We start from the raw sequence: 26,240 nt of genomic DNA, 5'->3' as shown, positions 1-26,240 counted from the left end.
GACAAGAGACAGCAGCAGAAGGCAGATATTTTGGCATACAGAGTGAGAAATGGGATAACTGTCTGTGAGTATGGACTTGGGGTAGATCATGACAATTTGCAAGAAGGAAAATGATTCCGGTTGGTGGGAAACATGCAAGGGAAAATCCAGCAGCCAGGGAAAATCTTTGCAAGCACTCAGTGGGGACAGGGACTGCCTGCCACAAATCAGTCTTATAGCCAACCTCTGTCTTCCTCAGAACTGAGAACAGTGCTTAACTCTTAGTAAGTGCTTAACAAATACCATTAGTTTTTTAAAAAATAAATTAATTAAAAAGGTGTCATGCCTGTTGCAGAATATAAGCTTGAAAGTAATCCAATTTTTGTAGAATCAGGAAATGACTTTGGAAACCATCTATGAATCCTGTAAAAATGGGAGCAAGTTGGAGTCTCTGTGTTGAAGTATATTTTTTGAAGTGTCAAGAAGATAAGAATTGCCTTTCCTGGGTTAGGTCAATAGTCCAATCAGTCCGTTAGTCAGTCGAGGTATTTACTGAGTACTTACTGTATGTAGAGCACTCTACATAGAATTGGTAGATGTGCTTCTTACCTGCAGGGAGCTTACGTTCCAGATGGGGAGACAAACAAAACACATTACGAATATGTACATGATTGCTGTGGGGTTGAGGGTAGGATGAATATCAAGTGCTCGAAAGGTACAGGTAATGCAGAATGGAGACCAAGACTAGAGAGGCGGACAGGCAGACATTAAAAAAAAGTACAGATCTGGGAAATGGGAAGTGCCCACCCCCTGCTTAGACTATGAACCCCTTGTAGGGCAGGGACTATATCCAATGTGATTAACTTGTATCTCTCCCAGTGTTTAGAACAGTGCTTGATACATAGTAAGCACTTAACACATGCAATTATCATTCTTATTAATATCCAACTTTTTGTTAGGTCTCAAATAGTGGCAGTACGTTGCTTTAAGGGGCATTGTGGTGGTTGCTCTCCTTGTCATCCCAAAACAGCCCCAAAAATGATTTGTTGATTTCCAGATGGAAAAATAGCATTCCATTAAATATTATACGCCCCCAAGTGCTCTATACACAAAAAATGCTCAATGAATACCACTGATAGCTGCTACAGTTGTAGCAAGGTCCATCATGACCGTGGAGTTGCTTGGGAGGATTTTCACCAGTGCGACTTCGTAATGAAATATAGTAAGCAGTGCACAGGCCTGGGACTTGAAGGATCTGGGTTCTAATCCTGGCTCTGCTACTTGTCTGCTGTGTGACCTTGGGTCAGTCACGTAATTTCTCTGTGCCTCAATTCTCTCATCTCTAAAATGAGTATTAAGACTGTGAACCCTTTGTAGGACAAGGACTGTGTCCAACCTGATTACCTTGAATCTACCCCAGTGCTTAGTACAGCGCTTGACTATACTAAGTGCTGGGGTAGATACAAGATAATGTATTTTGTATCATGACCATGAGCCCCATGAGGGACAAGGACTCTGTCTGGCCTGATTAACTTGTACATACCCCAGCACTTAGGATGGTGCTTGACACCTAGTAAGCGCTTAAACAAATACCTTTAAAAAAAAAAAGGTCAGACACCATCCCTGTCCCACATGGGCTCATAAACTAAAGTAGAATGGAGAACCGGAATTTAATCCCCATCTTCTCATTGAGGAAACTGAGGCCCAGAGAAGGAGAATGACTTGTCCAAGGACACACGGCAGACACTTGACAGAGTCAGAACTGGAACCCAGGTCCTCCGACTCCCAGGCCCATGCCGCTGCCCTCGGATAGCACTTCATCGTCATTCCAGCCCTACAGCAGTTATGTACATATCCCTGTGATTATTAATACCCAAAATGTCCATACTGTGAACATTTCTGAAGCATTTCAGCAGCCTTCTTTCCAGCTTCACACTTCCTGAAGGGACAATGAATAATTAAAAATATTTCTTTTACTTGCCAAAGGGAAGGGTAAAGTGAACAAAAACAATAATGGTAGTGAAAGTATATTTTGATGGAATTCTTATGAATAAATATAGTCATTACATATTTGGCCTAATTTTCCATTCCTAATATTATAACTCCCATTGAAGTGCATGCATTTCTGATGAGTTCATTCTTGGAACACAGTACTTTTCAAATGTGATGGAGTTAGAAACCCTGAACTCTGGAATTCATTGTGCTTAAAGTATGAAGGGATTTCTTTTTTAATAAAGGTGTAACTCACTGTGTTTCCAAAAAAGCCTCACGGTTGACGTTAAATTGCAGTACAAAAATCAAGTTCCTTTTCCAGAATCATATCTTTGGTTATTTGACCATTTTTTTTCCTGAGTAGTCATAGAGGAAGTGTTAAATCTTTTTTTTAAAAAAAAGGCCTTTGTGTCTTTTAAACTGGGCCAAGGGTTAGGGTTCAGAACAACTAATAAAATAACTGTTGTTTTTAGATGACTGAGACACCCCAGGAGGATTGGTGGGCTGGGGTGGTGGGGGGAGCAAAGAATAGTGGGCAAAATTGAACAACATTTTCCTTGTTCTCTAGTGAGTCCTTTTACATAAGTTACCTCATTGTTGCAAAATGACAGTGATGCCCCCCCACCAAAGCAAAAGAGTACAAATAGAAAGTTTCAGAAACTCCTAGATGTCTGAAAAAAAAAATCTCCCCAAAATTTACCTGCTGTAGCTTAGCTGAAAATAGGCTTTTGTTTTGACTTTTCACATTTCTGAAAATCTGTGTTGTTTTGTTAACCAACAAAAATAAATTTTAATTTTGAATTATTTGTTGAGAGATGCATTTGTCTTTAATGATTCCTCTATGAAACAAGTGAAAAAAAGTTTGTCAGTTTTCTCCTGTTATTTGTTACTAGGTGGTTGTAGACACCATTGCATATTGAATGAAGCAACTGAATGTCACTTTTCTTTGTCATTTAAAAGAGAAAATGCCTCCCAGTCTGTAATGAATAGGTCCTTCCATTAACTTTGGAAGAGCAGCTTCTTACTTTAATTGTTTGAGGTAACAAATCTATGTCCAAGATAAAATAACAAAACTTGGAAGTTAGCTTGGGAGAAATTCTCTAGTTTCCCCCTAGACCGTTGGCAATGTATTTTTAAATTCCATTGTTCCTTCGGAATGTAATGATCATAGTGAAACACTTCACTTGTCATCTTCACTGTTCAAGATGGATAGAACTCAAATCTAGGATGTTTAACTTTCTGTAAAATATCACACCTATAAAAGGATCATTCTAATTTGAGGAACAACTAAGTCCTATAGGGAAGGCTTCCAGCAGTATATCCACCCTGAAACGTTCTTCGAAACCTTAAAAAGATTGTATGAATATCCTCTCTCAAATGCATCAAAGTTTTCTTTTGTTGCTTCTGCCCTGTAACTCTGTTAATCTTTTTTAAGTGTGTTGAACAGTTAGAGTCTGCGGATCACTGCTTAATCATTATGTGACCAGTCTAAGTTTTAAAGTAATTACTAAATTAAACATGAGGTTGCAATTGATAATAGAAGTAGAAAGTGCAAACTGATTTTCATGGTTTTGACTCATCCTGTTATATAAGTGTATGTACATATGTATACAGAAATGGTGGTTATTGATACCTACACAATAACATGACTAATTAGAATTTTGGGTTCATGAAGTCTGAACAAGTGAACTTTCTAGGAGGGAAATATGACATTATCCCATCTGAAGAAGCATTTTCCTTCCAATATCCGTAACCTGGGACCTAAAATTAGAACTTGAAGCCAAGATCCTACCTTCAGTCAGCTTCTTCAAGATGTTCTACTTCCAGCTCATAAATTTAGATCCAGAATTGTTGTTACATCCACAGAGAAGCAGCATGGTCTAGTGGAAAAAGCATGGGCCTGGGAGTCAGAGGACTTGGGTTCTAATCCCTGCTCTGCTATATGTCTGCTGTGTGACCTTGGGCAAGCCACTTAACTTCTCTGTGCCTCAGTTCCCTTATCTGCAACATGGGGATTCAATACCTGGTGTCCCTCCTACTTAAACCGTGAACTCCATGTGGGATCTGATTATCTTGTATCTATCCCAGTGTTTAGTGCAGTGCCTGGCACATTGTAAGTGCCACAATTATTATTATTATTGTTATTATTGTTATCAAATACCATGACTGTTATTATTACCATCATTATTACCATTATTATTATTTATTGAGTGAATATTGTATGCAGTTCTAGGCCCTTGGGGAACATATTTGGGAATTATTCAGAAGTTTAGGTAAAGCCCCAACCCTCTCTGGTCGATACTTCACTCCACTACCCAGATAATTTTTCTAAAATGTCGCTCTGCTCACAACTTCCTACTCCTCAAAAACCTCCAGTGTTTGCCCATAGAGAAGCAGCATGGTCTAGTGGAAAGAGCACAGGGAATCAGAGGGCCTGGGTTCTAATTGTGGCTCTGCCACTTACCTTTTTTTATGGTATTTGTTCAAGTGCTTACTATGTGCCAGGCACTGTACTAAGCGCTGAGGTAGATACAGGATAATCTAGTTGGACACAGTGTATGTCCCACTTTGGACTCACAGTCTTAATCCCCATTTTACAGATGAGGTAACTGAGGAAGAGAAAAGTGAAGTGACTTGCCCAAGGCCACACAGCAAACAAGTGGTGGGGTCCGGATTAGAACCCAGGTCCTCTTAATACCAGGCCCATGTCTATTATTAGGCCACCCTGTCTCTCTGCCTTAGTTTTCTCATCTGCAAAATGGGGATTCAATACTCATTTTCCTTCATACTTAGACTGTGAGCCCCATGTAGCATCTGATTATCTTGATTCTACCCCAGCGCTTTGTTCAGTGCTTTGCGCATATAAACACGTAACAAAACCCACATTTACTATTCATCTCCACATCAAACAGAAACTCTTCACCATTGGCTTTAGGGCACTCGATCAGTTCTCTCCCTCTACAATCCAGCCTGCACAGTTCACTCGTCTGAACATACTCTGTGCCTTGATTTCATCTCTCTTGCTGTCAACCTCTTGTTCACACCCTCCTGCTGGAACTTCTACATCCTCCTTCACATCCGACAGACTGTTTCTCTCCCCATTTGCAAAGCCCTACTAAAATCACATATCCTTGAAGATTTCCCTGACTAATCTCATCCTATTTCCCCTCCCTACTGCATCACCGATTAACTTGGGTACGAACCCCTTAAGTACTTGTGCATTGACCCCATCCCAACAGCAGTTATGGGTATATTTTCATACTCAGTTGCTTCCTTTATTTCTATTTTATTGTCTGTCTCCCCTTCTAGGTTGTAAGCTATTTGAGGACAGGGATTGGGTCTACTTACTCTGTTGTACTCTCCCAAGGGTGTAGTACAGTGATCTGCACATAGTAAGTGCTTCATTATTATTATTAATAAATACCATTGATTAACATATAGTACATGTCCCTTGACTTCTAGGAATTGGCAATTCAGCGGAGGTCAGAAATATGTAAGTTGATGAATATAAAATTGTTAAAAGAAAATGAAAGTAGATCAAACTTGCCAACATAGATTACGAATTAGTATCTTAGAAATAAATATAAGGAAATAAGGTAAATAGGGAGTGCTGGGGTGGCTGAGGATGGCTTGTCTGAGATGCTCGATAGATTAGTCAAAGAATGTCTCGTGGAGGTGATGATGTTTTAGGAATTGGGGGAGGGAAGGGCATCCAAGCAGGGGGAATAGTGTGAGCCCAGGGAAAATCACAAGTAGAAGAGAACATAAGCTGAAATGTAGTAGGAGAAGAGACTGTCTAGGTATAAGGGATGTCACTGATGTCACTGGAGGTTTTCAGCCAAAAGACCCCTCTCACTTTAGGAGTGCCCAGACCCTGGTCAGCCTCCTCTGAGTCCTAAAGCCCTCCTGATCTCTCATTGAAAGTTTTGGTGGCATCCTCTCTGCTCCCAAGTCCCAGCTCTCCTAGGGACACAGCTTGCTCCTCTCACTTCCAAGATGGCCAAAGGTCTCCTCTCCCCCAACCTGGCTCTTTTGTACTTCCTCCCCAGTCTCTCTCTCTGATGAGTTTAGCAGTGTCTTCAGGGAGGGGCACCAAGGAATGACTCTCCTGGTTTCTCCCTTCCTCTCCCAAGTAGAACTGGCCATCACAGGGAGCCAGGTAAATAATGGGGAAAAGGCCTTGAAACCAATGGTCAAAGATTTTGATTTATGTAAGGCAAATCGGTTTCCATGGTATTTTGAAGAAGGGGTTTATGTACTGCAATATGCAGCAGTTTTAGTAAACTGATTCATGTAGCTGTTTGAAAGATACAACTAAGAGAAAAAAGGTAGGATGCAGGAATCCGGTAAAGATGCTCTTACCATAGTCCAGTAGGGTTTTGCCAAGTAGTTAATAAAAAGAGTTTGAAGGAAAAGCTAATCCTAGCAACATCAATAAAGCTGGTACAAAGATTTTACAACTATGGAAAATCTTTAGTAATACCTATGGAAAACCTTTAGTAAGGCCTTTTTCTCAGTCCAAATTGTAGTCTTGGGAAACACTGCAAGGTAAAAACCTGTACCATAGCCCTTAAGTCAATGAGAATTTAGCAATTAGGGGCTCAAGATTTTTTTCATGACTCAAAAGTATATAGTTTATAATAAGCACAGGAATATACTGTTTCCTTAATTGGTGAACCTAATGTAGTGATTGCTGCCTAGTACAGTACTGAAATTGAATATAAAGGCAGTTGGGACAGAGTAATATCCCCACCCCTATCAAGTGCAATGCTGTGTCAAGGAAAATCTCACTTCACCCCTATCCCCACCAGGGTATTAACAATATTATAAATGCCATAGAGCCTCTCAATTCTCCTACAATACAGGGGTTGCACTGAAGGGGAAACTTGTGTTAAAGTATTCAAGAGTAGCAAATTGAGAGTATTCAGGAGGCACAGATGAGAACCTATGCATCGAGAATGCAAGATCCAACCAGCTGCTTACAAACACAGAATGTAAGAACTAAACTTCTGATTGAGAGTGCATTTATGCTTACAGTGAAATACGGTTCTGTTCTCTAGTACAAAAAATTGAGCCAAGTCATACAGGAACTGTCAAGTATTTTGATACTTGATTGACTGTATTAAGCACCTCAGTGGATATAAGCAAATCGAGTTGGATACAGTCCCTGTCCCACGTGGGGCTCACAGTCTTAATACCCATTTCACTTGTATATATTTGTATAGATTTATTACTCTGTTTATTTTACTTGTACATATTTACTATTCTATTTATTTTGTTGATGTGCATATAGCTATAATTCTATTTGTTCTGACGATTTTGACACCAGTCTACATGTTTTGTTTTGTTGTCTGTCTCCCCCTTCTAGACTGTGACCCCATTGTTGGGTAGGGACCGTCTCTATATGTTGCCAACTTGTACTTCCCAAGTGCTTAATACAGTGCTCTGCACACAGTAAGTGCTCAGTAAATTCAATTGAGTGAATGAATTGCCTAAACTCAGAGAACCATTGAGGTGACGAGAACCAGAGCAAAACTAAGAGGAGGAAATTTTAGATCATATCCAACCATTTATTATTAATCATCCTCCTCATCATGGTGGAATTTAAGTGTTTACTTACTACGTGTCTAGCACTGTATTAAGTGCTCTGCAAACAGTAAACACTCAATAAATACGATTGAATGAATACAAGGTAATCAGGTTAGACATGGTCTCTATCCCACATGGCTCTCACAGTCTAAGTAGGATGGAGAACAGGTGTTGAATCCCCATTATACAGATGAGGAATAGAGAAGTTAAGTGACTTGCCCAAGGTCACATGGCAAGCTTTTAATTCCCTTTTTGAAAATACAACACATAGCCCAAGTTTTTAGGGCTTCACCTTAGTTGTCTACTTTTTGATATGGTCTAATCAGCTGAAAAGGGCTCCTGTTGTATTTATGGTCACCCTTGTGTTTTTCATTTTTGTTTCAAATTTCCTTGTGTGCCTGACACCAATCTTCTCCCCTTCCTTCTTCTTAAATTGTGAGCCCTTTGGGGTCTAAGGCCTGTGACTGTGTCTTATCCTGTGCTCTTTTTTCCCCTTCTTAATCGTCTGTGCATCATCTATGCATCCCCATAGCACTTAGGTACATATCTTTAAATTATATATTATAAATTATTTATTTATATTAATGCCTGTCTCCCTGTCAAGACTGTAAGCTCGTTAAGGGCAGGGAACATTTCTGCTAATTCTGTTGTATTGAACTCTCCCAAGCACTTAGTACAGTACTTTGCATATAGTAAGCTCTCAATAAATACCACTGATTGATTGAGTCCCAGTGCTTTGCACCAAGTGGGCCATAAAAAATACTACTACCTCAGGAGGGTTTCAATTCCTCTTTATCCATACGTAGGTAGAGACTATGGGGTAATTTGCTGTTGTTGTTACAAAAAGCCTTAGGTACTGAAATAGTGAAAAGCATCAGGAAGGAAGATTAAGCCTTGTTTTCTTGTTTTCTGCAGAGCTGCTTGGCTGACCAGTTACTATGAGTCTGCTACACTGTGAAAATAGCTGTGGAGCGAGCCAGTCTGAGGGTGACTGTTGCGCTGCCATGGCCAGCGCCTGCAGTGCCGGAGCCAAAGATGACAGCGTAAGCAGCAGTGTCAGCACTGGAAACCTCCACAGTTCCTTCATGGCCGAGACTCAGGGCTACGATGTAGAGTTCGACCCACCTCTGGAGAGCAAATATGAATGCCCCATCTGCCTGATGGCTTTACGGGAAGCAGTGCAAACACCATGCGGTCATCGCTTCTGCAAAGCTTGCATCGTCAAATCCATAAGGTAACAAAGCATGGAAATTGCAGTGTCAAGAAGGTGCAGGGATCCGAGTATTATTGTTATTGTGGTAATTAAGCATTCAATCTGTATTAAGCACTGTACTAAACACTGAGGTAGATACAAGGTAATCAGGTCTGACACAGTCCCTGTCCATTATAGGACTCATAGTCTCAATAGGAGGGAGACCAGGTGTCAGGTGCCCATTTTACAGATGAAGAAACTGAGGCACAAAGAAGTTGAGTACTTGCCTACCGTCACACAGCAGCTAAATGGCAGAGCTAGGATTAGAATCCAGGGCTTTTGACTCCCTGGTTTTTTCTCTGAGCCATAGTACCTGAGAAATTTGGTGTTCAGTTAAGAAAGCACTAGAAAGGAAGAGTGGAGATATGGATCTTTGTCCCAGCCCTTGTTCTTAACTGAAATCTATTTCACAATCAAATTAATGGTCAGGAATTCATTTATGTGAATACAGTGAGAGAATAGTTGAAAGCACTAAAAATGACTCCAAAAAACAAACTCCAAAAACCTTGTCTTACAAATTGGCCATTGTTCTGGGACTTGTTTTATGCTGCCGAGTCGTCTCCGACCCATAGCGACTCCATGGATACATTTCTCCCAGAACGCCCCACTTTCATCTGCAATCATTCTGGTAATGTATCCATAGAGTTCTCTTGGTAAAAATATGGAAGTAGTTTACCAAGGCCTCCTTCTGTACAGTAAACTTGTGTCTCCGCCCTCGACTCTCTCCCATTCCTCTGCTGCCAAGCACAGGTGAGTTTTGACTTGTAGAAGATTGCCTTCCACTTGCTAGCCACTGCCCAAGTTAGGAATGGGATGGATATGCCTCTGCTTGACTTACCCTGCCATAGACGAGACTGGTAGAGTACTGGAAACTCTCCAGTTGCGATCCTGAGAGGGTATTTTGGGACTACATTAATTTTTTTAAAAAGCATGTTTCAGTATATTGAACTGCTAGTTCTCAGTGAAATTCCAAGCTCATAACCACTTTAGTTGTCGTACATATCAAGTAACATGGCAGAAGTAAAGAAAATTCTGTGAGCTGACTGGCCCACCCCAAATCCATCCCATCCAGTAATCCACCCGACCATTCTGGTCTCGAGTTGCCGGACCAGGATGACTCTCTGTTTGGGGATGCACGTGGAGCTGGCATGGTTTCCGGACTGGTTAAAGGACAGTTCTAACCGGACTTCTTCAGAAGTTTCCCAAATCCATTAAAGCTCTGGGGACTGAAAGGGGAGCCCACTGGGAGGGAAGGAAAGGGAAAAGGTCATAGAACTATTCATGCTTAGGTAAAGAGACCACTGCGTGGGCTCGATTTTTCAGGGCTTGGTCTGTCCCAAGCTTGGTGCAGCTCAAGAGGTGGTAATCAGTCAGTCAATCAGTGGTGTTTAATGAGAGCTTACTCTATGCAGAGGACTATACTCAGCACTTGGGAAACTACAATTGCCAAATTATACTTTCCAAGCGCTTAGTACAGTGCTCTGCACACAGCACTCAATAAGTACGATTGATTGAATGAATTAATACAATACAACAGAATTAGTGGACACGTTCCCTGCCTATCATGAGCTTACAGTCTAGAGGACTGTAAAAAAAAATAAGCTTGGGCAATTCAGAATAAAAAAAATTACCTGTCCAAAAGCCCAGCAGTTGCTGAAGATTCTCCTATGCAGGTAAATACATACATAATCACATGCAATTGTTTCCTAAATGGAGGAAGCAGACAAAAAGGCATATTTAGCTTACACCCTGCCTTCCCTATTACTGTGGGACATAAGCAACAGGACCCACCCAAACCTGATTAGATCATGATCTTTGCCAACCCAGCCCGGACCCTGGAGATCCGTAGATCAGGCCAGACCTGTGTAGAGCACCGTATCCTGGCCCCGTACTGTCTGGGGCTTCAAGGTTACCTTAACCTCCTTGGCAGTCCCGGTACAAGGCAGCTTCAACTCTCACTCAGTTGCCTAATTGTGACAGTTGGACTGCATTCTGCCACCAACAGAGGGGCGGAATCCCTATTGGCATTTTAGTCACAACTCTGAGCCTACCGCCTACTGTAGATCTGTTCATTAAGGTCTATACTCTTGTTCAAAGAAAGATCCGCAGTCACTCTATTCCATTGCAATTTTTTGACGACCTCGTCTACTGAACCCAGTATTCCTAAGGTTCTCTTCCTTAACCTTTAACCTTTCTATAGATAAAGGCACAAGATTATTTTAGCTATTTAATATATTGCTGCCATAATTCACCAAGATAGTCTTCAATTGTATTTGCTTCAAGTGTTTCCAGACATTTTGGTAATATTAACCATTTGTCCAGATTAAAACCTTCCATAGAAAAGTGAAGACTAAATATGTGTTTTAGACTGGAGTTGGACTTTGTTGCACTTCTTTCTCTGTTTCCTTATCGTTTGTTCTCTTATTTATAGAGATGCGGGTCATAAATGTCCAGTAGACAATGAAATCCTACTCGAAAATCAACTATTCCCTGACAATTTTGCCAAACGGGAAATCCTGTCTCTCATGGTGCGATGTCCGAATGAAGGCTGCCTGATGAAGATGGAATTGAGGCATCTAGAGGTGGATTATCCATGTATTTCATTTCTGAGATTCAAATCCTGAAACTCCATTTAGTATTGAGGGCCCTTTGGTTACTGCTGGGGCCAGCCCTCGCAATAAATACTGCATTTTTACCGGTCTAGACCCCTATACACACCCAGATTCTACAGTGATAGTAAATTAAATTATTACTCCTTATAGCCTTTGAATATAAGCCATAGTTGGTTTTGTATGAAAATTATTGGCAAGGCTTATTTGAGCCATAAATATAGCTATCCTCCTTTCTTATTTTCTGCCAATCAGCCTAGAGTGTAACTGGTCATCTCATTTAAGCTTTTCTTGCAATTTTTTCCTCTGTCTAAATAATACATTTTATTATTAACCTAATGGAAACCATTTAATTCTCAGGATTAAATGAAGGGATCAAAAGAGTGGTTCAATATGCTTTTAAAATAAATAAATTAGACCTTGGCTTTGTGGGTTAGTTAACCAGAATTAAGCGTGCCAATTTTGTTCCACTAGAGGAATATTAATGTTTTGAAGACAGTTTTCTACTCGTGAGTGCTCTGTCTTTATTTTCATTTCTGGATTGGGAGAACATGTGGTCTAATGCACTCCGATTCCCATCTGGGTGAGTGGGAAACCATGAACCATTGTCCCCTTCCCTCACTTCCCTCCCCTTCCCTGCATCATAAGTTTGTCAAGTTGTAGTTATCACCAGAAAGCATTTTTGCATTACATACACATTGTGCTGAGTTGAGGCTTTACAAACTAAATCAATCAATCAATCGTATTTATTGAGCGCTTACTGTGTGGAGAGCACTGTACTAAGCGCTTGGGAAGTACAAGTTGGCAACATATAGAGACGGTCCCTACCCAACAGTGGGCTCACAGTCTAGACAACACAACAAACCTGATCCAAGGCTGCTAAGAGTTTACAGAAGCTTAAATCTTTCTGAAAATAATATTAGTAAAAGGTAAAGCTGCCTCCTGAGTACAAAATATACTTTTTTTGTCGTTTTGTTTTGCCATTTTGTAGGACCATCAATTACTCTGTGACTATGCTATGGTGGAATGCCCGCAGTGCCGTATTTCCTTCCAGAAGAATGTTCTTCATGATCATTTACTTCAGGAGTGTTCAAGACGACAGGTCTCCTGTATGAACTGTGCTTTATCAATGGCATTTGAGGATAAAGAGGCATGTACTAACCTGCACTTTGGGTTGTTTTCAACTACAGGATTTTCTTTTCTTTTAATCTTTTGAGGCATTAGTGATTGTTTCTTTAACCCAAAACTATAACCGTATCCTTTACTGCTCTCCAAGGAGGAACTGACTCTCTTTCAAAGGAGAAAAAAGACAGAGAACTTCCTCATTTGACCCTTTTACTAGAGAAGCAGTGTTAACAGATCCAGAAAGCTCTCTGTTTCTATACAGGGTGACTTTTCAGGGATGTCCCTGTTTTCTAATTCTTAGTCAACTCTTCAGGTGCTGCATACCTCTAACCCCTCTTCCCAGTCGATCGTCCTTTTTCTTATCAGTGGGCAGCTTGTTCCTTTCCTTCAGAGGGGGACATAACCAGACTCACCCATATAAACAATGAGATGGCTGAGAACTGGAGTATTATCTTCTGAAAGAAAAGATAATTTACGTAAATACCGCAGTTTGAGTGACTGAGAAACTGTGAAACTAAGGAATGTGCATAAGATCAGACAGTCAGTGACAGAGCTAGAATTAAAATTCAGTCCCTTTCAGTCCATGAGACATCCCACTCTTTGGAGTTTCCCAAATATTGTCAAATACAGACAATTCTTTTCAGTTTCGAAATGCTTTACAAATGCAAAATTCCAGTCCTCCCGCTTTCTGTGAGGTTACTTATTCAAAGATGGTAAAATAGAACCAACAAAGCTAATTGAAAGGAAGAAGTCGAGAGCTAATTAAAGGGAAAACACGCCGCACTAAATAAGGAATGTCAGTTATTTCTTAGTGCAGTGGCCTAGACTAAAATTACTCTAGGGGGTGGGGAGTCTCCTGGAATTCCAATTTGAGGGTGTACTCCATAGTTGATAAATGGATTTTTCATTCCAGCACATGTCAACGTCCCCCCCAACCACCCCACCCACCCCCCAAAAAATAAATAAATACAAATTGAACCAGAACACCCATGATTTTCCCCCAGGCACTCAGGATAAAAATGGCAGTGTCTTGGGCTGGGCCAGATTCCAGCACCCCAGCTGTCCCAGCCCCCGCCTCTCCTTTGAAGCAGGGAACAGAAACCTCCAGAAAGGGGCCATTTCCCTATTCTCCCTTCCCTCCCACCACCAGAACTGTTCTCCCCACCCAGTCCTGGCTGTGCAAGAGCTGGACCCAAAGTCTCCCTCCCTCTCCCAGGAATATCTTCCCCCCTACTTTACCACCAACCCTGGGCTGCAGCCTCAAGCACACCGATGGCAGCAGCACAAACAGAGGATGGAGAGACTGAATGAGTGGTCCTCCATCATCTCACCCTGGAACCGAGGCTTAGGGAGTGGCTCTGGGTAACTGGGTGGACAGAAGGCAGCGGTGGCAGCTGAGAAACCTGGCTGAACCAATGGGGCCATGCTGGGGACACCACAGAACAATTGTTCCAAGACATTTCCTTATACTGGACCTGAGATCTGACCTGTTCTGTCTTCCTTCTAGTACTGTTTCTGACATCCATCAATAGAGCTGCATTTTCCCCCCTCGTTTGGTGTTAATACATTTATTCTATTCACTTCTTGCCGGAAGGACTGAAATTAAGAGTTTGCAGAACTGCAGACTTTTAAAAGATTTTCTTTGGACGCTAGAAAGTAATGCAGACATATAATGCTCAAATTGGCTCTGGCTGCTATGCCTTTAATACAACAAGCCGAATAAAATTAAACCTGGAAAAGTTAAGGATCGACACATCAGTTCAATTAATGGTACAGCATCGACAGTAGCTCATCAGCCCAACCAATAACTGAAGAAAGTAGCAGTTCAGTAATAATAATAATAATGATGGCATTTATTAAGCACTTACTATGTGGAAAGCACTGTTCTAAGCGCTGGGGAGGTTACACGGTGATCAGGTTGTCCCACATGGGGCTCACAGTCTTCATCCCCATTTTACAGCCCCTAGTGCTTGTTCCAATCAGAAGAGCTATAGGATAGGGCTCCTCTTGAAGTCTCACGAGTCTCACCACCAGAGAAACTAGGTGGGACCACGTCTCATGTTAAGAGTCAACGTCAGACCATCTGAGCCCTGGTTGTAATTTGCTTTCTATTTCTGTGGCGCATTCCCCACTTTCAGAAGTCTTTTCAGGTTTTCTTAGTACCATGTGGGATGAATATGTAATTAAGTGTTCCTACTGAAGAAACAAGCAAATTCTCAGGTGATGTGTCTGAAGAAGAGAAATCAGTTTTGAGAGTTGTAGACTGCATCATAGCACCCTTAAAGTCATCTGTTAGGATTCAAACTAAAAATCTCCTGGCTCCAAAAAAAAATAAATTTTTGAATAGAAAAATTATAAAAAATGTCAAAACATGATAATGAATTCTCTTTTGATTTGTACAGGAATAATTGCAAAGATAATTTTGCCTCCTTTTTTCTTAATTGGCTTGGGAGGGAATGATGGTTTAATTTATTTTTCTCCAAGCTAATTTCATTACTTTTTCTCTTATTAAATGCAGTATCATGACCAGAACTGTCCACTGGCGTCTATCGTTTGTGAATACTGCAGTACAATGCTCATTCGAGAACAGGTAGAGTGACTGCGCTTTTGTCATTATAGCCACTGAATGCTTGAGTTGCCAACTTGTACTTCCCAAGCGCTTAGTACAGTGCTCTGCACACGGTAAGCGCTCAATAAATACGATTGATTGAGTTGGAGAGATGCATTTTTAATGACTTATGAAGTGTCCCTCCCTGCATAAATTGTTCTGCTGGTCCTTGAGGGACAGCTCTGGTTGTCCTTGCATTAAACCAGAGCTTCAGTAGAAGAAAAAGACGTCTATCCTTCCTTGACCTTAGACTCTCCTCCCTACACTTTCTGATTTTTCTCAGCTGTTCAGTGCTATGGCGTGAGCCCCACTTCAGTGAGATACCTCAGTCGTACAGCCAGCTGCCAGTTTCAGGGTGAAAAAAATGTTTTAGAACAGCACCATTAGTCACACAGCTGCATTCTGTATCACAGAGCCTAGGCTGATAGAGCTGTTGCCAAAGACAAAAACCAGTACCAGAATTCCTGTTACCCTTTGACCTTCGTTATGTGACCTCTACTTCAGTGGCAGCGCTGGTGAATGTTTTAAGTTTTAAGCCATTCTCTTCGAAATCCACTAGAGGGGGACCTATACCAGCAATTAAGCCAAATTTCCTTGTTGGGGTATTTTTTCCTGGAAATGTACAGTGGCCTTTTGGAACGATGTGGGACTTTTCTAAAAACATGCAATGCTTGACTTTAAAAAAGTCCAATATGTTTTCATCTACTAAATACGTAAATTGTAATCTTCGTTTTAAATGCAGTTTCATCACCATAATGAGAAAGTACACTGCGATTATAGGCAAAAAATGATTCTTTTGTTTTTAGATGCCTACTCACTATGATATGGATTGTCCAACAGCTCCAATTCCTTGTACCTTCAGTTCATTTGGATGTCGTGAAAAGGTAAATTTTCTTCTTTTCACCCTGAAAGCCAGTAGAAGCATTTCACAATAACATCATGGGATTTTTGCTGTTTTATTAATAATAGTATTAGCACTCACTCAAATGTTGTGACAGTTTACCCTTATCTGCTTTGAAGTTGGAAAGAAGTTTGTGTTAAATAGTTTCTATTATGTGTTCATGGCACTATTCTAAATGGTGTTAGTACTTGCGCAAGGCAAGAAATGTCTTAACGATACCTTGCAACCTCTCATAATTATAAAATAAGGACCCTCATAGATGTGCACTGAGATGTGTAGATAAGGCTAAGAAACGTGCGTGTGACCAGAGGTGGGTTGCCAAAACTGAAGAGATCCAGGGTTATGCTGACCTCCATGAAACTCAGGATTTTTACTCATCGCGAAAGAGGTTCAGTGGCCCTTTTCAGACTGCCACCACCTTGTTGAAGAGTACAGGCAGAATCACATTCATCATCACATACGTAAAAGTAATCTTGCACTGATGAGAAGAACATTGTTGTGATGCATTCCATTTGAGGAGGCCTTTTGAAGCATTAGAAAACTGGACAGGATGTGAGAACTTCGCCTTAGTTCCAATTTAGGGGGAAGGCACTCCTGCAGTCAAAATCTAGAAAAATGGTAAAGTACCAGGATCTAATGGAATTCCTACAGAAAGCTACATGCAAGGAGGGTATCCAATACTTAGGAAGAGCATGAGCTCAATACGTGGAAGAACTCTGCTGAAATGCCACAGGGCTTCAGGAGTACCATCAAAATTACCATCTTCAAGAAGAAAAATTAGAAAGCTAACTGCAGGAAAATGGGAGTACCTCTCTGCTCTCCATTGCCACCATGATCCAAAACAGAATCTTTTCTGCTGAATAGAGTTTGAAGAATATAGTTTTAGTTGCACAACCAAAATTCTCTTGTGGTTTTACACCAAAGTGTAGCAGAGCAGATATGATTTCTGCAGTCAGCAGATACATGACAAATGCAGGGAGTAGTACCAAGACCTCCAAACTGTTCTCCCTCCTACTTAGACTGTGAGCCCCATGTGGGACAGAGAGTATGTCCAAACTGATTGACATGTATCTACCCCAGTGCTTACAACAGTACTTGACACACAGTGAGCACTTAAATACCATAATCATCATCATTATCATGGATTTGACAGATGTATTTGTCATTATCAACCAATCAAGCCATTTGCAACTTCTAAGTAAATTAACCTGCCCTGAGAAGTTTGCCAGGATCCTTAGACTCCTTTATAATAATGTAATGGTTAAAAAGACTTGAGGGTAATCTTTCTAACCCTTTTACTGGTGTTAAGTACAGTCTTGCTCAACACATTTTACACACAAGGGACCTGGAAACTAAAATTAGAATATGTTATGTTTGCAGTTCATTGGTCAACTCTCTCAACTCAACAGGATATGAGCATCAAAAATCTTTGAGATAGACATCCAGCAACAGCTAGGTCCTGATAACTGTGTTCTTCAAACACACACACACACACACACACACACACACACACACACACACACACACACGGAAATAATTACAATGCCATTTCTCTGCTGTGTGACCTCAGGCAAGTCACTTAACTTCTCTGTGCCTGTTACCTCATCTGTAAAATGGGAATTGAGACTGTGATCCCCATGTGGGACAGAGACTGTATCCACTCCAGCACTTAGAGAACAATATATCAAACATCATATTCATTCAATTCATTCAATCGTATTTATTGACTGCTTACTGTGTGCAGAGCACTATACTAAGCGCTTGGGAAGTACTAGTTGGCAACATATAGAGATGGTCCCTACCCAACAGTGGGCTCACAGTCTAGAAGGGGGAGACAGACAACAAAACAAAACATATTAACAAAATAAAATAAATAGAATGGTAAATATGTACAGGTAAAATAAATAGAGTAATAAATCTGTACAAACATATATACAGGTACTGTGGGGAGGGGAAGGAGGTAGGGCAGGGGGGATGGGGAGGGGGAGAGGAAGGAGGGGGAAGTCTCAGTCTGGGAAGGCCTCAGGAGGTGAGCTCTCAGTAGGGCTTTGAAGGGAGAAAGAGAGCTAGCTTGGCGGATGTGCGGAGGGAGGGCATTCCAGGCCAGGGGGAGGACATGGGCCGGGGGTCAATGGTGGGACAGGCGAGAATGAGGCACAGTGAGGAGATTAGCGGCAGAGGAGCGGAGGGTGCGGGCTGGGCTGTAGAAGGAAAGAAGGGAGGTGAGGTAGGCGGGGGCGAGGTGATGGAGAGCCTTGAAGCAGCGTGGCTCAGTGGAAAGAGCCTGGGCTTTGGAGTCAGAGTTCATGGGTTCGAATCCTGGCTCCACCAATTATCAGCTGTGTGACTTTGGGCAAGTCACTTAACTTCTCTGTGCCTCAGTTGCCTCATCTGTAAAATGGGGATTAAGATTGTGAGCACCCCGTGGGACAACCTGATCACCTTGTAACTTCCCCAGCGCTTAGAACAGTGCTTTGCACATAGTAAGTGCTTAATAAATGCCATCATTATTATTATTATTATTATTGAAGCTGAGAGTGAGGAGTTTCTGCCTGATGCGTAGGTTGATTGGTAGCCACTGGAGATTTTTGAGGAGGGGAGTAACATGCCCAGAGCGTTTCTGCACATAGATGATCCGGGCAGCAGCGTGAAGTATAGATTGAAGTGGGGAGAGACAGGAGGATGGGAGATCGGAGAGGAGGCTGATGCAGTAATCCAGTCGGGATAGGATGAGAGATTGAACCAGCAGGGCAGCGGTTTGGATGGAGAGGAAAGGGCGGATCTTGGCAATGTTGCGGAGCTGAGACCGGCAGTTTTTGGTGATGGATTGGATGTGGGGGTGAACGAGAGAGCAGAGTCGAGGATGACACCAAGGTTGCAGGCCTGTGAGACAGGAAGGATGGTAGTGCCGTCAACAGTGATGGGGAAGTCAGGGAGAGAGCAGGGTTTGGGAGGGAAGATAAGGAGTTCAGTCTTGGACATATTGAGTTTTAGATGGCGGGCAGACATCCAGATATCTTGAAGGCAGGAGGAGACACGAGCCTGAAGGGAGGGAGAGAGAGCAGGGGCAGAGATGTAGATTTGGGTGTCATCAGCGTAGAGATGATAGTTGAAGCCATGGGAGCGAATGAGTTCACCAAGGGAGGGAGTGTAGATAGAGAACAGAAAGGGACCAAGAACTGACCCTTGAGGAACCCGTACAGTAAGGGGATGGGAGGGGGAGGAGAAGCCCACAAAAGAGACTGAGAATGAATGGCCGGAGAGATGAGGAGAACCAGGAGAGGACGGAGTCTGTGAAGCCAAGGTTGGATAGCGTGTTGAGGAGAAGGGGGTGGTCCACAGTGTCGAAGGCAGCTGAGAGGTCGAGGAGGATTAGGATAGAGTAGGAGCCGTTGGATTTGGCAAGCAGGAGGTCATTGGTGACCTTTGAGAGGGCAGTTTTGGTGGAATGTAGGGGGCGGAAACCATATTGGAGGGAGTCGAGGAGAGAGTTGGCATTGAGGAATTCGCGGTAGCATGTGTAGACAACTCGTTCAAGGAGTTTGGAAAGGAATGATAGGAGGGAGATAGGGCGATAACTAGAAGGGGAGGTGGAGTCAAGACAGGGTTTTTTAGGATGGGGGAGACGTGGGCATGTTTGAAGGCAGAGGGGAAGGAACCAGTGGAGAGTGTGCAGTTGAAGATGGAAGTTAAGATGGGGAGGAGGGACAGGGCGAGAGATTTCATAAGATGAGCGGGAATGGGGTCAGAAGCACAGGTGGCTGGACTAGCACTTGAGAGGAGGGAGGAGATCTCATCTGAGGATACTGCTGGGAAGGATGGGAGAGTAGCGGAGAGGGTTGAGAGCCGGGGGGTTGGAGAAGGGGGAGGAGTGACTTTGGGGAGCTCAGACCTGATGGAGTTAATTTTATTAATGAAGTAGGAGGCCAGATCGTTGGGGGTGAGGGAAGGAGGAGGGGGAGGAACATGGGGCCTGAGAAGGGCGTTAAATGTACGGAAGAGCTGATGGGGATGATGGGCATGGGTGTCAATAAGGGAGGAGAAATAGTTTTGTCAGGCAGAGGAGAGGGCAGAGTTAAGGCAGGAAAGGATAAACTTGAAGTGAACGAGGTTGGCTTGGTGTTTAGTCTTTCGCCAGCAGGGTTCAGCAGCTCGAGCATAAAAGCGAAGGAGGCGGACAGTGGCAATGATCCAGGGCTGTGGGTTAGTGGTACAAGAGCAGCGAAGGGGAAGGGGAGCGAGGGAGTCGAGCTGAGTAGAGAGGATAGAATTGAGATCAGTAATCTGATCATCAAGATTGGGTAGAGAGGAAAGGGGGGTGAGGTGGTGTGTGAGGTGCTCAGAAAGATGGATGGGGTTGAGAGAGCAAAGGTCTCTGTGAGGAAGTAATATAGATTTACAGGGGAGAGGAGTGTGAGTGAGGAGGCAGGTGAGAAGGTTATGAACAGAGAGAGGGATTTCAGAGTTGGTGACGGTGGAGATAGTGCAGTGGTAGGAGATGATGAGGTCGAGGGTGTGACCAAGTTGGTGAGTGGGCGAGTATCATATCATACTGAAGGGCTATAAAACTGTCATGTTCCCAGTCCCAAACCTGCAAGGGAAGACATGAAGCTTCTTTAACAACTTTACCAGTATCACCTCTGAGCTAAACTGGCTTACAGTTGGCATGGTCGAAAGAGCACAATTCTGGGACTTGAGAGACCTGCCCTTTAGCCATAGCCCTACAAGTGTGGGAATCCCTGCTTGGACTATGCCACCTAAGGTGTTCCTTGAAGTGGACAGACCCAGCAAGAATCCACAGCAGCTACCAAAGCACCCGGTAGCCTTACAGGTAGACCTTACAGTCTAAAACTTTGTGAAGCACAGCCTCAAATAATGTGTTAGAGCAGTGGACTTTTGGGAAACTGAGTAATAAGTCGTACTTATTGAACACCTCTTGTGTACAGAGCAACCTACTGAGCACTGACGAAAGTACAACTACAGTATCTGATGGGCCGGGCTTGTGGAGAACAGTTCGGGAAGAGGTTACTCTTTGTGCGTGGAGACTTTGCAAGGATTTGGATAGCTCCAGAGAAGCATCATGCCCCACAATTGGCCAACACATCGTGCAACAAAGCAGTAGCTTCACAAACAAACAATGTGGAATAGATTATCAGACAACCATTGGACTTTCAGCCAGACTTTCACTCCTGGATAGGATTTCACATAAGGAGTATCATCTTCAACAGCAAAGGAAGTCAGTCAGTATGTGTCCCACACTCTTTCACATGGATTAAAATGGGAAATTAGGTGTATATAAAAAAGAGCGATCAGCATATTCATTCATTCATTCAATTGTACTTATTGAGTGCTTACTGTGTGCAGAGCACTGTACTAAGCCCTTGGAAAGTACAACCCAGCAATAAAGAGAGACCATCCCTGCCCACCATGGTTTTGCAGTCTAGAAGGGGGGAGACAGGCATCAAAACAAGTAGGCATCAGTAGCATCAATATAAACAGAATCATAGACATATACACGTCATTAATATAATATAGATATGCCCTTATATTCATTCATTCAATCCTATTGAGTGCTTACTGTGTGCAGAGCACTGTACTAAGCACTTAGAAAGTACAGTTCAAAACAGAGATCACCTTCTACATTCTCAATTTGGGATTGCTTAGAAGCTGTGGAAATCTAAATGAGAAAAACGGATCGATGCATTAAAGCTTCTTTGTACAATCAAACACACATCGCCACACAACCGCATGAAGAAGAACTTCATCGTATAGACATCCCCTGTTCTTGTGAGTTATTTAATTTGCGGTATTTCCAAAGTAGGTATATTCTTTCATTTGGAGGGGGCGGTTTAAGCCTCTCCCCTCCTCAGTTTCATGATGCAGCACCTTAAATATCAACCTGTTCTTGATTTCTAGATGCAGAGGAATCAATTGGCACGCCACCTGCAGGATGATACTCAAGCGCACATGCGGATGATGGCCCAAGCCCTCCACAATATCAGCATTACTGCTTTGACCCCCGTGCCTCAGCTAGATGTCCTCCCGTTTGATCCTGCTTCCCTTCCCCGGTCCTCATCTGGGTATGAATGCCACCCAGAGGTGCAGAACTTCCAAGAAACCATCCAGCAGTTGGAGGGCCGCCTCGTAAGGCAAGACCACCAAATTCGAGAACTGATCGCCAAGATGGAAACTCAGAGTTCCCACGTGGTAGACCTCAAGCGCACCATCCGAACGCTAGAGGATAAAATTGCGGAAATGGAGGCCCAACAGTGTAATGGGATTTATATCTGGAAGATCGGTAATTTTGGCATGCACCTGAAATCCCAAGAAGAAGAGAAGCCTGTCGTCATCCACAGCCCAGGATTCTACACTGGTAAGCCAGGTTACAAACTCTGCATGCGCCTGCACCTACAGTTACCCAACGCCCAGCGCTGTGCCAACTATATATCTCTGTTTGTACACACGATGCAAGGGGAGTATGACAGTCATCTCCCTTGGCCCTTCCAAGGAACTATTCGGCTTACTATTCTTGATCAGTCAGAAGCGCCGGTCAGACAAAATCACGAAGAGATCATGGATACCAAGCCAGAGCTACTGGCCTTCCAGCGACCCACCATCCACCGCAACCCAAAAGGTTTTGGCTATGTGACATTTATGCACCTGCAGGCCCTGCGACAAAGAGCCTTCATTAAGGATGACACATTACTGGTGCGCTGTGAGGTCTTAACACGGCTCGACATGAGCAGCCCCCGAAGGGAAGGCTTTCAGCCCCGCAGCACTGATCCAGGGGTGTAGGTGCCCCCTCCCCACAGCCCCCAGGGCTTGAAAACCTTCCAGCTGTTGGGAGGAAAGCCTTTCTGTTCCAAATCAAGTTCTCAACAGACAAGTCAGTCAGCATAGGGCAACAAGAGGATCAAACAGTTCTCTATTAGCTCTCGTTCTCCATTCCCTTCCTGCTAAAAAAAATGTATTGGAGCAGTTTCACCCTTGGGAATTCCAAACAGTTTCTATGCTTTTCCAGAGAGGGTCTTGTGGTATGTTATAGTCATTTTGGCATCGATATTCAATGTGCAAAACACAACTCTTTACTGAGCTTTCTTGGGTTAAAATAACTGACTTCTTATCAAAGGTAGGATGTGCCTCAGAAGATTTTGTGTAACCCTAAAGCTCCAGCTAACCTGAACCATCGTCTCTCTTCCAACTTCAGTTTTGTTTCAACAGTATTCAAGGTACTGTGTAAACAAATTAACTACTACATTAAGCCGTTAGCCAGAAATAGAAATCTGTAAGGGGAAAAATACTTAGCAAACATAACTCTGAATGTTTTACCCCAATTCTGAAATTTCGAAGAACTTGGAAGACAGTTCTTGGAAGGCAAAGGTTCTCATTTACCTTCTTTTTCTCCTGGGGAAATACACAATAGAGTCAGACAGCAATTGAATTACATAGAGTGACCACACTTGGACTTCCGAAAAGTGATTTGCAACACAACTAGAAGAATTTTGCCCAGAAATATGTGCCCTAAATAGAATGTTCTCACTCATTTGTGTGACTATATTAGTGACTATTAATCCTGGACTAAGAATTCTTTAGCCTTGTTAGAGGTGTTTGCTTCCATGTAGACACATTAAATGATTTCTTGTATGAGCTAGACACATTTCCCCTTCTTTTTCTTCTCTGTGTGGTATTGAGAATCAGGGAGATCCTGGTTGCCACATCTGTTGTTGTTGTGTAAGATGACTGAATATTTCTAATGCTAAAAATGTGCTTCAAGTTTCCACAGCCAAAAGTGCTTATTCCACAGAGGTTTATCATCCAAAGGGAAGATAAACGTATACACTTTTAAACTTATCAGAATATAAACTTATAATCACATAAACATAAGAGGAAAACAAAGATGCCACTACAAATTTATAACCAGACCAAAAAGAGTTAGCTCAGATTTGGAGCCAGCTCATTGTCAGTTGCCTTTTGGGATAAGGGACTGTACCCTGCAGTGTGGTAAATGGTTGGCTAAGTTCAGTCCCCCACAGCAGGCTCTCTGAGATCAGATTTGCTTTTAATCTTTCAGAATTTACTTGGTGCTATTCATACGTTCCTCCAGGTCATTAACAAATAGTCAATAAAGGAGGCTTGTGCGATCTTCACCTAGGAAATTCCAGTTGGAATTCGGCCACTGCCTTCTCTTTTGTTCTGGGCGTAGGGGATTAACCTAGCTTCTCAGAAGATACTCTGGGATATTACCTCAAGGTTTCCATCATAAACTAAGTTCCTAGGGGTCTGTGCTTATGAGTACTTATTTTTGATGATTATGATGAAGAACTGGATCCAGTCTCCCAGAAAATGAAACAGAGCATCCTTTTTAGCCCACAAAATATGCCTTTACCTTCATGGAGAGCTGAGAAGCCCTGAATACCAAGGAAGGAGAGACCCTGAGTCATAGTTCCTTCATCATTCTACTTCCACTACACCCACTTTTGGTTTGGCTTCTCACCTGTAGTTTTGTGAGTGCAGGGTAGGTGGAGTCTCCAAGGTAGCTGGAAAGTCTGCTCCACTTCCCTCCTTCCCTGACTCTCAAACCCACACTCAATCCAACAACAGCAGTGAGATATGACTCATGAATCCCCTCTTAAAGTCCCCAAACAACTTATTTCCACTCTCCCCAACAAATCTTCACTACAACCCTGGTGCCAACCAAACAAGCATTTCGCACACATTGGGTCACTTTGTAGACTATTGAAAGGTCAGTGTAATACCAAAAAGCCTGTGTTCAAGTTTTCTGGTTGCTCTTGATTTAGAACCAAGTTGTAGCCAGAAAGGTAAATGCCTCTTTTAAATCTGCCATTCTCCCAAAAGTTGGAGCATACTGGTTTGACTCAGTTGACATCTAAGCTGACAGTATTTCCTTTTCCAAATGTTTTCTGTCTCTCTTGGCATCACTGGGGAATATTAGCTAAGTAAAAGTTCTTTGCACCACTTCCTCTTAAGTACTGCCCAATCAAGATTTATGTTAAATTTATGGCAAGTCACAAATTCTGCTATTGAAAAACCTCAAATTGGGAGCATTAATTGTAAATCCCTAATTTACTGGCTTCCGCAAGAGGCCCCAGCTACAGATTACTCCTTAAAGCCGGAAAACTAGAACCCACTGACGTTTCCTAGGGTGCAAGAGAAAAATAAAATTAAGAAGGGAAAACTTGTTTGCAAATTAGTAAAATGGAAGCAGGAAAACAGCTAATCCCTTCCAATCAATAGGATGTATTGATCACATATCCCTTCTTTGTGAGACGCTGTTAACTATTAAGCAGGTATTACTGCTGACAGCCTCACCTACAGCCCTAAACTTCTCTGATCTCACCATATCTCCTCATTCTAATCAGCCCATCCCTCTCCTTCCTTCCTGCAAATCCTCCCATCTGTGCACGAGCTGTGGAGCCCTGCTGACAGAAATCCAGGCACAAGGTTGACCTCGCCCATTCAAATTCATCCTCAGATGCTTTAACTCTGCCTTCTTCTCCGCCTGGCAAATTATTTCTCAATCTTTATTGACTCCCTTGCCCATGTCAGATATTTCCAGCATTACTCCCTCGAACTCCCTGCATCCCACCCCTCCCATCTTTTGCTCCAGTGAATTGGCCACATATTTTATTGATAAAATTGGAACCATCAGTCATGATCTCTTTCAAATCTCCCCTGCTTTGTTAAAGTCCCACCACCCTCAGCCCTTCAACTCTATCTTTCCCAGCAGTATCTCAAGAGATTTCCCCCACCTCCTCTCAAAATGTATCCCATCCTCACCTTTTCAAAACACTTGCTCCCTCTCCTTCCCTCTCTAACCCCTTCTTCAACCATTCACTTTTTTCCTCTCCAAACTCGAGTGAGTTATCTACTCCCGCTGCCTTCAATTCCTTTCCATTTCTCTTGTTGACCCTCTCCAATCTAGCTTCCACTGAAACTACCCTGTCAAAGATTGCAAATGGCCTGTATTCCATCCTACTCCTCCTCAACCGCTCAGCTGCCTCCAACACTGTGTATCACCCCATACTCCTGGAAACATAATCTAACCTTGGCTTCTCAGACAGTGTCCTCTTCTGGTTCTCCTCCATATCTGTGGCAGCTCATTCTCAGTTTTTTCATGAGCTCCTCCTCTGCCTCTGTGAGAGTCCCTCAAGTCTTAGTCCTGGG

At 42.7% G+C, this 26,240-nt stretch overlaps 1 protein-coding gene across 1 annotated transcript in view; it reads left to right on the top strand.

Annotated features, from left to right (window-relative positions):
• The window catches only part of TRAF6 (TNF receptor associated factor 6), a 33,789-nt gene extending 7,963 nt beyond the window's left edge, over positions 1-25,826 (top strand). Inside the window, exons 2-7 of the mRNA XM_038764647.1 lie at positions 8,476-8,794; positions 11,244-11,394; positions 12,413-12,571; positions 15,065-15,136; positions 15,961-16,038; positions 21,972-25,826. Coding sequence (XP_038620575.1) covers positions 8,499-8,794; positions 11,244-11,394; positions 12,413-12,571; positions 15,065-15,136; positions 15,961-16,038; positions 21,972-22,850 — 1,635 coding nt within the window. The 5' untranslated portion in view covers positions 8,476-8,498 and the 3' untranslated portion in view covers positions 22,851-25,826. The remainder of the gene's footprint in view (positions 1-8,475; positions 8,795-11,243; positions 11,395-12,412; positions 12,572-15,064; positions 15,137-15,960; positions 16,039-21,971) is intronic.
• Positions 25,827-26,240: the final 414 nt, after the last annotated feature.

This window comes from Tachyglossus aculeatus, chromosome 22 (assembly GCF_015852505.1).
Source record: "Tachyglossus aculeatus isolate mTacAcu1 chromosome 22, mTacAcu1.pri, whole genome shotgun sequence".
In the NCBI taxonomy this organism is placed as follows: domain Eukaryota; kingdom Metazoa; phylum Chordata; class Mammalia; order Monotremata; family Tachyglossidae; genus Tachyglossus; species Tachyglossus aculeatus.
This window is presented reverse-complemented; position numbering and strand designations above follow the sequence as displayed.